Source organism: Rhinoderma darwinii, assembly GCF_050947455.1.
Source record: "Rhinoderma darwinii isolate aRhiDar2 chromosome 12 unlocalized genomic scaffold, aRhiDar2.hap1 SUPER_12_unloc_9, whole genome shotgun sequence".
NCBI classification, from domain to species: domain Eukaryota; kingdom Metazoa; phylum Chordata; class Amphibia; order Anura; family Rhinodermatidae; genus Rhinoderma; species Rhinoderma darwinii.
The window spans coordinates 385,001-402,183 of NW_027461880.1; the positions used below are offsets into that span (position 1 = coordinate 385,001).

Genomic DNA, 17,183 nt, shown 5'->3' on the forward strand with positions numbered 1-17,183 from the left:
GATGATGGCTGGTATATACAGGGATGATGAGAGTCCCTTATATAACCCCCATATTCCCTGTATATTACCCCCAAAAGGAGAGATCAGCAGCACATCGCAGTCCAAAACTCATGGAAAACTATTTTATGTTTCACCCATCCCACCCATCTCTGGATGTGGGTATACTAGGACACATGACTAATATGATAATATTTTAATATAGAATTGTACATCCTAGTATAATAGCTAAAGAAAATTAACTTATGAGGTTTAGAGTTAGTTATATGTCAAAATTTTGATCTAAGGTATGCGCACCGTGACGGGCAGTAGTCATGTAGACTGAACGCTTCCATGATTTGAATACGCTGTGACGTGGCACATTGGGTCACGTGAACATTGTATACAGGTTACATCAACACTTTCATGACGTATCTTGTGGTTCGCGCTTGGGCATTGTAGATGAAAAAGACTGGAAGTCAACATGGCGTTCTGGGCCGGATGAAGAAGAAAAGAGAACATGAACGACTCCAATCTGAGAAGATGTCACCTGTGAGTCACTGAATTTCACTGCACTGTATTCACTTACACTACCGTTCAAAAGTTTAGGGTCACCCAGACAATTTTGTGTTTTCCATGAAAACTCACACTTATATTTATCAAATGAGTTGCAAAATGACTAGAAAATATAGTCAAGACATTGACAAGGTTAGAAATAATGATTTTTATTTGAAATAACAATTTTCTCCTTCAAACTTTGCTTTGGTCTTGGAATGTTCCATTTGCAGCAATTACAGCATTGCAGACCTTTGGCATTCGAGCTGTTAATTTGCTGAGGTAATCGGGAGAAATTTCACCCCATGCTTCCAGAAGCCCCTCCCACAAGTTGGATTGGCTTGATGGGCACTTCTTGCGTACCATACGGTCAAGCTGCTCCCACAACAGCTCTATGGGGTTGAGATCTGGTGACTGCGCTGGCCACTCCATTACAGATAGAATACCAGCTGCCGGCTTCTTCCCTAAATAATTCTTGCATAATTTGGAGGTGCTTTGGGTCATTGTCCTGTTGTAGGATGAAATTGGCTCCAATCAAGCGCTGTCCACAGGGTATGGCATGGTGTTGCAAAATGGAGTGATAGCCTTCCTTATTCAAAACCCCTTTTACCTTGTACAAATCTCCCACTTTACCAGCACCAAAGCAACCCCAGACCATCACATTACCTCCACCATGCTTGACAGATGGCGTCAGACACTCTTTCAGCATCTTTTCCGTTTTTCTGCGTCTCACAAATGTTCTTCTGTGTGATCCAAACACCTCAAACTTCGATCCGTCTGTCCATAACACTTTTTTCCAATCTTCCTCTGTCCAATGTCTGAGCTTTTGCCCATATTAATCTTTTCCTTTTATTATCCAGTCTCAGATATGGCTTTTTCTTTGCCACTCTGCCCTGAAGGCCAGCATCGCGGAGTCGCCTCTTCACTGTAGACATTGACACTGGCGTTTTGCGGGTACTATTTAATGAAGCTGCCAGTTGAGGACCTGTGAGGCGTCTATATCTCAAACTAGAGACTCTAATGTACTTGTCTTGTTGCTCAGTTGTGTAGCGGGGCCTCCCACTTCTCTTTCTACTCTGGTTAGAGCCTGTTTGTGCTGTCCTCTGAAGGGAGTAGTACACACCGTTGTAGGAAATCTGCAGTTTCTTGGCAATTTCTCGCATGGAATAGCCTTCATTTCTAAGAGCAAGAATAGACTGTCGAGTTTCACATGAAAACTCTCTTTTTCTAGCCATTTTGAGAGTTTAATCGAACCCACAAATGTAATGCTCCAAATTCTCAACTAGCTCAAAGGAAGGTCAGTTTTATGGCTCCTCTAAACAGCAAAACTGTTTACAGCGGTGCTAACATAATTGCACAAGGGTTTTCAAGTGTTTTCTAATCATCCATTAGCCTTCTAACACAGTTAGCAAACACAATGTACCATTAGAACACTGGAGTGATGGTTGCTGGAAATGGGCCTCTATACATCTATGTAGATATTGCATTAAAAACCAGACGTTTGCAGCTAGAATAGTCATTTACCACATTAACAATGTATAGAGTGTATTTCTGATTAATTTAATGTTATCTTCATTGAAAAAAACTGTGCTTTTCTTTCAAAAATAAGGAAATTTCTAAGTGACGCTAAACTTTTGAACGGTAGTGTATATGGTCTGCAGAATGCCTGTGTAGGACTGATATCTGTCACTATATGGTGGGAATATTGGTCTTTGTTTTACTACACACGTTTTTAGTACACAATTAAGAGTGTTCACATTATTTCTATATATTTGAAGTGTAGACCCCCAAGAATTATTTCCTTTGGTGGGTCCAAGGTCCTCAGTCAGACACTGAGTGTACACATCCTTGCATTAAAATATTGTATTACTGTCTGTAGCCTTAGAGGAGAATTTATTAACTTTGCTAAGCCGCTTATCTGGCAAAGAAAAGTCGCAATTTGCAGGAACGTTTTTGGTCAGTTTACGCTGCCTTTGGCACTTTTTTGAAAAGTGTGTGGTGCTTTGCTTTTGTATGCTCTGGGACGCCTCTAGTTTCTTCTGAACCTGGGCTCAGACTGTGAACAGTTCCCGATAAACGAGATCTACCTCGGGATTGTTGGAACCACCAAGTGAAACAGAGGAGAACCGTGGATTAAACCCAAAATTACAGAAAAATGGGGAGACCCCTGATGAGTGACTGACCCGGTTATTAAGGGAAAATTTGGCGAGGGAAATGAAGGAGACCCAATCATATTGACAGTCAGAGATAAAACACCTTAAATATTGTTCTAGAGACTGATTAGTCCTCCGGAACAGACCCCTAAATAAATATAGACCCAAGACTAGACCCCTAAATAAATACAGACCCCAGACCAGTTCCCTAAATAAATACAGACCACAGACCAGACCCCTAAATAAATACAGACCCAAGACTAGACCCCTAAATAAATACAGACCCAAGACTAGACCCCTAAATAAATACAGACCCCAGACCGGACCCCTAAATAAATACAGACCCCCAGACCAGTTCCCTAAATAAATACAGACCACAGACCAGACCCCTAAATAAATACAGACCCAAGACTGGACCCCTAAAAAAATACAGACCCCAGACCAGACCCCTAAATAATTATAGACCCCAGCCTATATCCCTAAATAAATGCAGACCTCAGACCGGACCCCTAAATAAATACAGACCCCAGACTAGACCCCTAAATCAATGGAGACCCCAGACCAGATCCCTAAATAAATAACAGACCCCAGACTAGAGGCCTAAATCAATGGAGACCACAGACCAGTCCCCTAAATAAATACAGACCCAGACCAGACCCTTAAATAAATGCAGACCCCAGACCAGACCCCTAAATAAATACAGACCCCAGACCAGACCTCTAAATAAATACAGACCCCAGACCAGACTCCTAAATAAATACAGACGCTAGACCGGACCCCTAAATAAATACAGACCCCAGACCAGACCTCTAAATAAATACAGACCCCAGACCAGACCCCTAAATAAATACAGACCCCAGACCAGACCACTAAATAAATGCAGACCCCAGACCAGACCCCTAAATAAATACAGACCCCAGACCAGACTCCTAAATAAATACAGATGCTAGACCGGACCCCTAAATAAATACAGACCCCAGACCAGACCTCTAAATAAATACAGACCCCAGACCAGACCCCTAAATAAATACAGACCCCAGACCAGACCCCTAAATAAATACAGACCCCAGACCAGACCCCTAAATACATACAGACCCCAGACCACTAAATAAATACAGGCCCCAGACCGGACCCCTAAATAATTACAGACCCCAGACCAGACCCCTAAAGAAATACAGACCCCAGACCGGACCCCTAAATAATTACAGACCCCTAAAACAATCCGATAGAATACCAACAGACAGAATTCAATAAAAAATAGTGCTCAAAGAGGTAATAGGTAATAAACTGTAAAGCATCGTTGCTGACTATATTATATGCACTATATTGAATCCTGAGTGAAAACCAAGATATACTTGGTGCATCGATCAACAATTTACATGAGATTAAACCAAGAAAATATGATCGACTTCAGCACACGATATTTGAAAAAATATACACATTTTTATTAAATTACATACATGAGACAATTAAAAAGTAGAACAGGGGATGAGTCACACAACAAAAGACGTCAAAATCAGTGAAAAACCGGGTAAGAGTATAATGTCACTGTGTACATGTTACGTTATAACAGCAGAAGTGAAACATGAACATGATAAGATCGAGAAGTGATATTCAATTGAAATCAGGGCTGATTAGGGCCAAGTATGTCCAAAGATGACAAAAATATAGTCGTAATAAAATATAGTACTGGTAATGGAAGCGATATCTATGTAAGAGCAAAAAGTAAGTAAGAATCGCAGATGTACAGCAGTACCATATCTCAGATAGATTGAAGTCAGTGGATGATCAAGAATAATAAGCAATCAGGGCCGATTGGGGCCAAGTATGTCCAAAGACGACAAGAAATATAGTCGTAAGAAAATATAGTACTGGTAATGGAAGCGATATCTATGTAAGAGCAAAAAGTAAGTACGAATCGCAGATGTACAGCAGTACCATATCTCAGATAGATTGAAGTCAGTGGATGATCAAGAATAATAAGCAATCAGGGCCGATTGGGGCCAAGTATGTCCAAAGACGACAAGAAATATAGTCGTAAGAAAATATAGTACTGGTAACCCTAAAACAATGCAGACCACAGACCAGACCACTAAATAATTACAGACCCCAGACCAGACCCCTAAATGAATTCAGACTACAGACCGGACCCCTAATAAAATACAGACCCCAGAGTGGACCCCTAAATAAATACAGACCCCGAGCTAGACCCCTAAATAAATGCAGACCCCAGACTGGACCCCTAAATAAATACAGACCCCAGACCAGACCCCTAAATTAATTCAGACTACAGACCGGACCCCTAATAAAATACAGACCCCAGAGTGGACCCCTAAATAAATACAGACCCCAGACTAGACCCCAAAATAAATGCAGACCCCAGACTGGACCCCTAAATAAATACAGACCCCAGACCAGACCCTTAAATCAATGCAGACCACAGACCAGACCCCTAAATAATTACAGACCCCTAAAACAATGCAGACCACAGACCAGACCACTAAATAATTACAGACCCCAGAAGAGACCCCTAAATGAATTCAGACTACAGACCGGACCCTTAAATCACACAGACCTCAGACTGGACCCCTAAAAAAATACAGACCACAGACTGGACCCCTAAATAAATACAGACCCCAGACTAGACCCCTAAAAGAATACAGACCCCAGACTAGACCCCTAAAAGAATACAGACCCCAGACTAGACCCCTAAAAGAATACAGACCCCAGACCAGACCCCTAAATAAATACAGACCCCAGACCAGACACCTAAATAGATTCAGACCCCAGACCGGACCGCTAAATAAATACAAACCCCAGACTAGACCCCTAAATGAATACAGACTCCAAACCAGACCCCTAAATAAATAGACCCCAGAGCAGAGCACTAAATCAATGGAGACCACAGACCAGACCCCTAAATAATTACAGACCCCAGACCCGACCCCTAAATATTTACAAACCCCAGACCAGACACCTAAATAAATTCAGACCCCAGACCGGACCCCTAAATAAATACACACCCCAGACTGGACCCCTAAATAAATACAGACCCCAGACTAGACCCCTAAATAAATACAGACCCCAGACCAGACCCCTAAATAAATACAGACCCTAGACCAGACCCCTAAATCAATGCAGACCACAGAGCAGACCCCTAAATGAATACAGACACCAAACCAGATCCCTAAATAAATAGACCCCAGAGCAGACCCCTAAATAAATACAGACCCCAGACTAGACCCCTAAATGAATTCAGACTACAGACCGGACCCCTAATAAAATACAGACCCCAGAGTGGACCCCTAAATAAATACAGACCCCGAGCTAGACCCCTAAATAAATGCAGACCCCAGACTGGACCCCTAAATAAATACAGACCCCAGACCAGACCCCTAAATTAATTCAGACTACAGACCGGACCCCTAATAAAATACAGACCCCAGAGTGGACCCCTAAATAAATACAGACCCCAGACTAGACCCCAAAATAAATGCAGACCCCAGACTGGACCCCTAAATAAATACAGACCCCAGACCAGACCCTTAAATCAATGCAGACCACAGACCAGACCCCTAAATAATTACAGACCCCTAAAACAATGCAGACCACAGACCAGACCACTAAATAATTACAGACCCCAGAAGAGACCCCTAAATGAATTCAGACTACAGACCGGACCCTTAAATCACACAGACCTCAGACTGGACCCCTAAAAAAATACAGACCACAGACTGGACCCCTAAATAAATACAGACCCCAGACTAGACCCCTAAAAGAATACAGACCCCAGACTAGACCCCTAAAAGAATACAGACCCCAGACTAGACCCCTAAAAGAATACAGACCCCAGACCAGACCCCTAAATAAATACAGACCCCAGACCAGACACCTAAATAGATTCAGACCCCAGACCGGACCGCTAAATAAATACAAACCCCAGACTAGACCCCTAAATGAATACAGACTCCAAACCAGACCCCTAAATAAATAGACCCCAGAGCAGAGCACTAAATCAATGGAGACCACAGACCAGACCCCTAAATAATTACAGACCCCAGACCCGACCCCTAAATATTTACAAACCCCAGACCAGACACCTAAATAAATTCAGACCCCAGACCGGACCCCTAAATAAATACACACCCCAGACTGGACCCCTAAATAAATACAGACCCCAGACTAGACCCCTAAATAAATACAGACCCCAGACCAGACCCCTAAATAAATACAGACCCTAGACCAGACCCCTAAATCAATGCAGACCACAGAGCAGACCCCTAAATGAATACAGACACCAAACCAGATCCCTAAATAAATAGACCCCAGAGCAGACCCCTAAATAAATACAGACCCCAGACTAGACCCCTAAATGAATACAGACCCCAGACCAGACCCCTAAATAAATACAGACCCCAGAGCAGAGCCCTAAATCAATGCAGACCACAGACCAGACCCCTAAATAAATACAGACCCCAGACCAGACCCCTAAATCAATGAAGACCACAGACCAGTCCCCTAAATAAATACAGACCCCAGACCAGAACCCTAAATCAATGAAGACCACAGACCAGTCCCCTAAATAAATACAGACCCCAGACCAGATCCCTAAATAAATACAGACCCCAGACCAAAGTCCTAAATAAATGCAGACCCCAGACCAGACCCCTAAATCAATGCAGACCAGAGACTCATAATAAATACAGACCCCAGACCAGACCCCTAAATTAATGCAGACCCGAGACCGGACCCCTAAATAATTACAGACCCCAGACCAGACCCCTAAATAATTACAGACCCGACCCCTAAATAAATACAGACCCCAGACCAGACCCCTAAATTAATGCAGACCCCAGACCGGACCCCTAAATAAATACAGACCCCAGACCAGACCCCTAAATAAATACAGACCTCAGACCAAACCCCTAAATCAATGCAGACCACAGACCAGATCCCTAAATAAATGCAGAGCCCAGACTAGACCCCTAAATAATTACAGACCCCAGACCAGACCCCTAAATAATTACAGACCCCAGACCCGACCCCTAAATAAATACAGACCCCAGACCAGACCCCTAAATAAATGCAGACCCCAGACTAGACCCCTAAATAAATACAGACCCCAGACCAGACCCATAAATAAATGCAGACCCCAGACCAGACCCTTAAATACAGACCCCAGACCAGACCCCTAACTAAATACAGACCCCAGCCTGGACCCCTAAATAAATGCACACCCCAGACCAGAACCCTAAATAAATGCAGACCACAGACCAGACAACTAAATAATTACAGACCCCAGACCAGACCCCTAAATGAATTCAGACTACAGACCGGACCCCTAAATAAATACAGACCCAGAACGGACCCCTAAGTTAATGCAGACCCCAGACCGGACCCCTAAATAAATACAGACCCCAGACCGGACACCTAAATACAGACCCAAGACTAGACCCCTAAATAAATACAGACCCCAGACCAGAACCCTAAATAAATACAGACCCCAGACCTGACACCTAAATAAATGCAGACCCCAGACCAGACCCCTAAATCAATGGAGACCACAGACCAGACCCCTAAATAAATACAGACCCAAGACTAGATCCCTAAATGAATACACACCCCAAACCAGACCCCTAAATAAATAGACCCCAGAGCAGAGCCCTAAATCAATGCAGACCACAGACCAGACCCCTACATAAATACAGACTCCAAACCAGACCCCAAAATAATTACAGACCCCAAACCAGACCCCTAAATAAATACAGACCACAAACCAGACCCCTAAATCAATGCAGACCACAGACCAGACCCCTAAATGAATACAGACCCCAGACCAGACCTCTAAATCAATGCAGACCACAGACCAGACCCCTTAATAAATACAGACCCCAGACCAGACCCGTAAATAAATACAGACCCCAGACCAGACCCCTAAATAATTACAGACCCCAGACCAGACCCCTAAATACTTACGGACCCCAGACCCGACCCCTATATAAATACAGACCCCAGACCAGACCCCTAAATAAATACAGACCCCAGACCACTTCCCTAAATAAATACAGACCACAGACCAGACCCCTAAATAAATGCAGACCTCAGACCGGACCCCTAAATAAATACAGACCCCAGACCAGACCCCTAAATAAATAACAGACCCCAGACTAGACCCCTAAATCAATGGAGACCACAGACCATTCCCCTAAATAAATACAGACCCAGACCAGACCCCTAAATAAATGCAGACCTCAGACCGGACCCCTAAATAAATACAGACCCCAGACCAGACCCCTAAATAAATAACAGACCCCAGACTAGACCCCTAAATCAATGGAGACCACAGACCAGTCCCCTAAATAAATACAGACCCAGACCAGACCCCTAAATAAATACAGACCCCAGACCAGACCCCTAAATAAATACAGACCCTAGACTAGACCCTTAAATCAATGCAGACCACAGACCAGACCCCTAAATAATTACAGACCCCTAAAACAATGCAGACCACAGACCAGACCACTAAATAATTACAGACCCCAGACCAGACCCCTAAATGAATTCAGACTACAGACCGGACCCCTAAATCATACAGACCCCAGACTGGATCCCTAAATAAATACAGACCTTAGACTAGAGCCGTAAATAAATGCAGACCCCAGACCGGACCCCTAAAATAAATACAGACCCCAGACTAGACCCCTTAATAAATACAGACCCCAGACCAGACCCCTAAATGAATACAGACCCCAAACCAGACCCCTAAATAAATACAGACCCCAGAGCAGACCCCTAAATAAATACAGACCCCAGACCAGACTCCTAAATAAATAGACCCCAGAGCAGAGCCCTAAATCAATGCAGACCACAGACCAGATCCCTAAATCAAATACAGACCCCAGACCAGACCCCTAAATAATTACAGACCCAAAATTAGACCCATAAATATTTACAGACCCCAGACAGAACACCTAAATAAATTCAGACCCCAGACTGGACCCCTAAATAAATAGACCCCAGAGCAGAGCCCTAAATCAATGCAGACCCCAGACCAGACCCCTAAATAAATACAGACCCCAGACTAGGCCCCTAAATTAATGCAGACACCGGACCAGACCCCTAAATCAATGCAGACCACAGACAAGATCCCTAAATAAATGCCGACCCCAGACCGGACCACTAAATAAATACAGACCCTAGACTAGACCCCTAAATGAATACAGACCCCAGACCAGACCCCTAAATAAATACAGACCCCAGACCAGACCCCTAAATAAATACAGACCCCAGAACGGACCCCTAAATAAATACAGACCCCAGACTAGATGCCTTAATAAATACAGACGCCAGACCAGACACCTAAGTTAATGCAGACCCCAGACCGGACCCCTAAATAAATACAGACCCCAGACCGGACACCTAAATACAGACCCAAGACTAGACCCCTAAATAAATACAGACCCCAGACCAGACCGCTAAATAAATGCAGACCATAGACCAGACCGCTAAATAAATACAGACCCAAGACTAGACCCCTAAATGAATTCAAACCCCAGACCAGACCCCTAAATAAATAGAGACCCCAGACTAGAATCCTCAATAAATGCAGACCCCAGACCAGACCCCTAAATAAATACAGACACAAGACTAGACCCCTAAATAAATACAGACCCCAGACTATACCCCTAAATAAATGCAGACCACTGACCGGACCCCTAAAAAAATAAAGACCCCAGAGTAGACCCCTTAATAAATACAGACCCCCGACCAGACCCCCAAATTAATGCAAACCACAGACTAGACCCCTAAATAAATTCAGACCCCAGACCAGACCCCTAAATAAATTCAGACCCCAGACCAGACCCCTAAATAAATACAGACCCCAGACTAGGCCCCTAAATAAACACAGACCACAGACAAGACCCCTAAATAAATACAGACCCCACACCAGACCCCTAAATAAATACAGACCCCAGACCAGACCCCTGAATAAATACAGACACCAGACCAGGCCCCATAAATAAATACAGACCCCAGACCTCTAAATAAATACAGACCCCAGACTAGACCCCTAAATGAATACAGACCCCAGACCAGACCCCTAAATAAATACAGACCCCAGACTAGACCCCTAAATAAATACAGACCCCATACGGAACCCCTAAATAAATACAGACTACAGACTAGACCCCTAAATAAATACAGACCTCAGACCAGACCCCTAAATAAATACAGACCCCTAAATATAAACCCAGATTCTATATTGTGGATGAAAAGGGTTTTGCCAATAACCTGAGCAAATAACCGTTGTTTATCTCTACTGTAGGAGTGGCATGTATTGCTACTGTGTTCTGCAGGCCCCTGACCAGGCCATAAGAAACCCTGGTTGGGAAACACAGCTCTGGACACTAGACTGGCACTCATGATGCCCACATCAGACATGGCAGAGCAGGTTACTGCCAGGCAGGTGCCACCTGAGGATTCCATGACCTCTGACATCACGTGACCTGCACACGACCAACTGCCGTTTACTTTCAACTGTCGACGGCAGCGATCGGACTGAAGTCTACAGGTAGGAAGATATTGGTGAAAATGGCGTCCAATGGACATGGAGAAGACGGCGAGAAGAGAGAAGAGGAGAAGAGGAAGAGGGAGGAGGACAGCGTCACCGGATTCAAGAAGATGACGAAGAAGAGGAGAGGAGCCAAGGACAGAGGATTGGAGGATGAGGAGCCAAGACCTGGGAGCAGCCAAGATCCTGGAACATCCAGCCCCTATGCCAGGCTTACCATCAGCCGCTTCACCATCCACCAGGTCCTGGGTAGGGGCAGCTTTGGCAAAGTGAGTATAATATCGAAATATTTCATTTTATAGGGTGGTAAACCTAAAGTTGACCTTTTATCTCCATCAATTGTTCTCTGTTGTCACCATGCTATGCTGGATGGATGATGGGTGTAGTGATCTCCTATGGGATGCCTAATAGGACATCCAGAAGTATTCCTGCCCCCATAACCACTACTTTAGTTTTTCATTTTAGTATTTTTCTGTCGACATATGAGAGATTTTGATTTTTGGGGGCACGAGTTGTAGTTTTTAATGGCTCCATTCAATGTACCATATCATTTACTGGGAACATTGTAAAAGGCTGTTTTTTTTAGGTGAAATAGAAAGAAAAAAACAAAACAGCAATTCCTCCATTGGTTTAATAATTTGGCTTTTATGGAGTTAACTAAGTGGTAAAAATGACATGTTACCTTTATTCTGCGGGTCAGTACAATAACGGGATACCAAAATTATATTGGTTTATTTTTTATACTTTTTATCCAATAAAAACATTTTGTAAAAACATTAATTTGTTGTGTCTCCATATTCTGAAACTCCGAATTGTTTTTATTTTTCTGTTGATGGGGCGGTGTGAGGACTTGTTTTTTGTGGGGCGAGCTGTACTGTTTATTGGTACTATTTTGGGTTACATAAAACTTTTACTCACTTTTTAACTTTTTATTCCATTTTTCGAGGAGCTAAACAAAACGAAATAGAAAAAAGTTTATTTATTTATTTTGACTGCAATATTTATGTATCGCTTGAATTGTTCTTTTAGCCTCCTCCTATTAAGCTTAGTAGGAGGACCAAGTTGGCAGACCTTGGGGTCTTCATTAGGCCCCTGGCTGCCATGACAACTATCTACACACTGTGATAGCGTTGCGGGTAGGGGTGATGGGGTGACAGCGGGAGCTTACCTCTATTTAACTGTTTAGATGCCACGGTCGCTATTATAGCGTATGATCCTGCTCCATACTACCCCCACCAACTAAGATAATTATGTCAAATGTGGGTAAGGCGTGAAGACCTCTCCATACAGGACCCAACAGCAAACACTGCATTATGCTGGGAGCTCAGCTTTGTTCTGCTGTAGAGTCCTGGGCACTACTCGACTGACCCACCTCTCTGTCCACCTCTGTTCCTTCTTCTTCTCATGAGGAATCTCCATTTGTTTTCCTCAGGTGGTCCTGGCATCAGTCCCCGGCCGAAACACCTACATGGCCGTAAAAATGATCACCAAACGGGACAATACGGATGAAATTATGAGAGAGCGGCGGATACTCCTAGCGGCCAGACACTGCCCGTTCCTATGCCACCTCTATGCCGCACATCAATCTGAGGAGCGGGCATTTTTTATCACGGAGTATCTGTCCGGTGGCAGCCTGGAGGCTTTGATCAGGATGTGCGGCTGCTTGAACATCGGCAACGTAAGGCGAGTAAATAATCAGGAGACTGAGGGGGGTGGAAAGAAGAAAAGGTGAGGGGGGAGGTCAGATGAAGGATAATACAGAGAATGCAGAATACAGGCTGCCATTATCAGCGCCTCCTCTCTGCTAGAGACCGCACACACTCCATCATAACATGATATTAGGGAATTGATAGAGGAAGATTTCATGACATTGAGACTCCGCTCTGTTCTCCCCATCAGATTCTACACAGCAGAGATGATATGTGGCCTCCAGTTCCTCCATGGACACAACATCGTCCACCGGTAAGCAGAACTTCCCCCTTCTTTCATTCTCCTTTACATGCTGGAAACACTGCACCCAGCTTTCCTACACTCCTGAATGGCTATTCTGCTTGGTGGTGCAATGACCCATCCCCCGTCTCCTGGATCACTGGGCGGATTTGTCATTCTCTCGTCTTATTTCTTTGCAGAGATCTAAAGCCGGAGAATATAATGTTGGATGCAGATGGCCACGTCCGTATCATCGACCTGGGATTGGCCCAAGATGGCGTCACCGCCTCCAATAAGATCCGTGGAGTGACGGGAACGTTGAATTACATGGCCCCCGAGGTGCTTCTTAGAAAAAAATACGGCACCGCAGTTGACTGGTGGAGCCTGGGGATTGTGGTGTCCAGGATGGCAGCAGGACGCTCCCCATTTTACAACGGCCCCGTCAGGCAAATGGCTATCAAAGCCATCACCACCGCGAAGCCTAAATTTCCAACTTGGCTTAATCCTGACGTGAAACATCTGACCAAGAGACTGGTCCGTAAAAATTCTAAGAGGCGCCTCGGTGTGTGCGGGAACATCAGAGAGCATCCATTCTTCTCCACCATCGGCTGGGAGGAACTGCAGGAGAGGAGGGCACAGCCACCATTTACACCATTTGTGCCCGTTCTGGAGAACCAACATCTGAAGTGGCCAGAGAATAACAAAGCCCTTCACCCCTTGGCCGGGTTCAGCTTCATGTCACCAAGCTGGACCCGATAAGATCTCAGGACAAGGGCCCAGAACTTCATGCCTCCTGACCCGCGCCTCAAGTCTCTGCTGCTGTATGTCACCTCGGCTGCCCAGACCATCATCTCTCTCCTTACCATCTTCATGCCACACCTCTGCCATCTTGCTGCTGCACCAGAGCCTTGACTTGCCATCCTCCAATCCCGGGCAGGCATCTGACATCACTCCAGCCTGAAGATCCTCTACACCCCCCAGGAGCGGCCTGTGCTTAGTTTCCATCTGGGGAGATCAGGAATAATAGCCGCATGTTGTAGTCCTGGGGCCGGAGCGGCCATTATACCTGATCTCACCTCAGCACAGGCCAGGTAAGTAATGCACCCACATCACCCACATCACCCACATCACTCACATCACCCACATCACCCCACTATATAATAAGTATAGACACCACACTACATGATAAGTATAGCCACCCGCATATAGACGCATAGTACATTTAGATTAGACTTTAGCCTTTGATCCTGGGATTATTCTGATCGCCATATTTGGGGTCAGGAAGGAATTTTCCCCCCTTAATATGAGGACAATTGGCTCATTCCTCAAAGGGGGTTTTCGCCTTCCTCTGGATCAACACGGCCTTAAATAGGTTTAGGATGATAGAGTAATAAGTAGTAACACACATAAGTAACATAATATAAATATAGAAAATAATTAAAAATAAATCTTAATTTAATACAATTTATAGTTTACACATAAATAAATACAGTAGTTCATTAAAACTAATAATAAAAAAAAATGAGTAATTTTCCCCTAGTCTTTCCCCATATTACACATGTTACACTTCAGCCTCTGATCCTGGGATTTATGCCGATCGCCATATTTGGGGTCAGGAAGGAATTTCCCCCCCCTAATATGAGGACAATTGGCTCATTCCTCACAGGGGGTTTTCGCCTTCCTCTGGATCAACACGGCCTTTAGATAGGTTTAGTATAATAGATAAATAGATGACACATACATATACACAGTATATAATAATAGTAGTCTTAATACTTCTAGAATAATCTCCTAATAATAAAATATAACCTTCCCTTATCTGTAAATAAAGCTTTCCTTTTATCCCCTACATCTTTGTGCTTGTTTTTATTCCCATTGGACTTCTGTGTAGTAAATGTTGTCCGAGCTCTGAGACCCCCACCAATCACTAGAACGAAGCAGCTGAAGGTCTCGTGTGAGCGCTCAGCCGCTTCCTGTCTGTTCAGCTTTTTCCGGAAAAATGTATCGGCTCATAGACTTTCTATTGAGTCCGTTCACCGATACATTTATTTCTGGAAAAAGCCGAACAAACACGAAGCGACTGGGCGCTCACACGGGGGCTTCAGCTGCTTCATTCTAGTGATTGGTGGGGGTCTCAGTGCTCGGACCCCCACCAATCCAATCTTCTGACGTGTCACTATGTCACTATGACATGTCAGAAGTTTGTCAAACGTTTAGCTACACTTTAAAGGTATATGTCAGATTTAAAGCCCAAATGTGGTGTGAACAGAGCCTTACAGGGGTTGTCAGGTTTTTACAATACCGTTTTGCTAGAGGGGTCCAGTAATCTGTGGGGGAACTTGCTGCAAGAGTTTAATTTCCCTACAGCATCTCTAAAGGGGAAGTAAAGTATTACACAGTTCTATAATCACCGGGCTGGGCATGTAATACATGGATGTGATGGTCCTCCTGAGCAGGAGATGATGTTTGTTGCCCCTCTCCATTCTGGATAATTAATCAGGGTCCTGAACGGGGGAACCCACACTATTACCCCAAAATTCCCTAATAGGGCATTTGAAAATGGGTTTTCCAAACCAGAAAACAGCTTTAATGGTTATATAATGATAAGTGAGAGTTTGTTACAATGTATCAGTGCAGGAGAGAGCTGAAGTACAGGCTATTTAGATTGTGGAGGATTATCTAAACGGGATACACTGAATGGGGCACAGTGGGGGATGGAGGATCGGCTACAATGCTGCCCCCTACAGTCAGGGCCCTCACCTCATGGATGCTCCTGTTACCAGATCCTTCACACCAGAGATCAACATTCATGAAGAAGAAAAATCCCCTGCAGAGACGTCCACACCGAGAGATCCAATAGGACTGGTCTATACAAGGAGTCGTCATATCCGGGGGCATATTTACAGCCATGCCCCCATATAATAAATACTTTATTCCTGTATACATGAGAAGTTCTACAACTTTATAATATCATTTATGTTTCAATTACTCACCATTTTCAAGATCTGTTTGGTGTCAGTGAATGAGGACACTCTTGCTTACATTCAGATGCAGTGAACCTGTACATCGCTAGTCCTGCTCTCAGCTAAGAAACATAAAGTAGATTAGGAAGTTGTAGAACTTTTCATTTATACAGCGATTAAGCTTTAGTTACATAAAATCGGAAAACACACAGGAAGAGGATTCATTATCGGTAGTACTACAGTGATCTGGTGCCCGCAGGTATCTAATGGTAAATACGGCCCTGGTCAGTGGCGTAACTTCCGCCGTAGCAGCAGTAGTGGCTGCTACGGGGCCCGTGGCATGAGGGGGCCCGTGTCGCCCGCCGGCACGGGCCCCCCACCATGGCCGGAGGCTCCGCTAGCAGCCGCTATGGCTGCTACAGCGAGACGCCACTGAACAGTACGGCAGAGCAGGGAGGTATCTCCCCGCTCTGCCATTAAACAAAAGACATGTATCCCCTCTCCACAGGATATCCACAGGATAGAAGAGGCTGGACGCAGCCGCAGGGTGAAGGGAAGCCGACATGACCGTCCTGGTAGGGAAAGGGTTAATTAGGTGAGGGAGAGTTGGAAGGAGCTGAAGGAGGGACGGGGAGGAGTTAAGGGGGACAGGGGGCCGTTACTGCGCTTCCCGCTGTTTCTCGGCATTGAGCCGGAAGCAGCGGGAGGGGTAACATAGAAGCAAGTAAGCTCCCCGTTGCCCGTGCTTTTAGTGATGGCAGAAGCCCTCATGTTAGAGCGGCTGCGTGCCGCTGCTGTGCACCACGGTCCCGGATGGCTAGAGGAGACCGTGGCTGCAATAACGAGGATCCCGGACGCCGTTTCGCCACGTCGGGCACGGCGTTCGGGGTCTGTTGAAAAGGACAGGCTCCCCTCCCCCGGCCCCCTTACGAGCATGGCTATGGCGGCGGGGGGGGAGTCGGCAACAACCGCTCCTGCGCTGGGCAGGCAGAGAGCGGTGCCAGGGGTGACGGCGACGCAGGCTGGGTCGACCCG

At 45.0% G+C, this 17,183-nt stretch overlaps 1 protein-coding gene across 2 annotated transcripts; it reads left to right on the plus strand.

Annotated features, from left to right (window-relative positions):
- The first annotated feature begins 11,021 nt into the window (after positions 1–11,021).
- Positions 11,022–13,769, plus strand: LOC142698212 (protein kinase C-like 1). Of its 2 annotated transcripts, XR_012865733.1 has the most exons (3): positions 11,022–11,525; positions 12,689–13,218; positions 13,386–13,769. XR_012865733.1 is itself a non-coding variant. In XM_075847856.1 (2 exons), exons 1-2 carry the CDS (start codon positions 11,277–11,279, stop codon positions 12,986–12,988), a joined length of 549 nt encoding a protein of 182 aa, XP_075703971.1. In that variant the 5' UTR covers positions 11,022–11,276; the 3' UTR covers positions 12,989–13,769. The 2 variants fall into 2 exon arrangements, 1 of the variants encoding a protein (XP_075703971.1); XM_075847856.1 differs by having other exon boundaries at positions 12,689–13,769.
- The last annotated feature ends 3,414 nt before the right edge of the window (positions 13,770–17,183 follow it).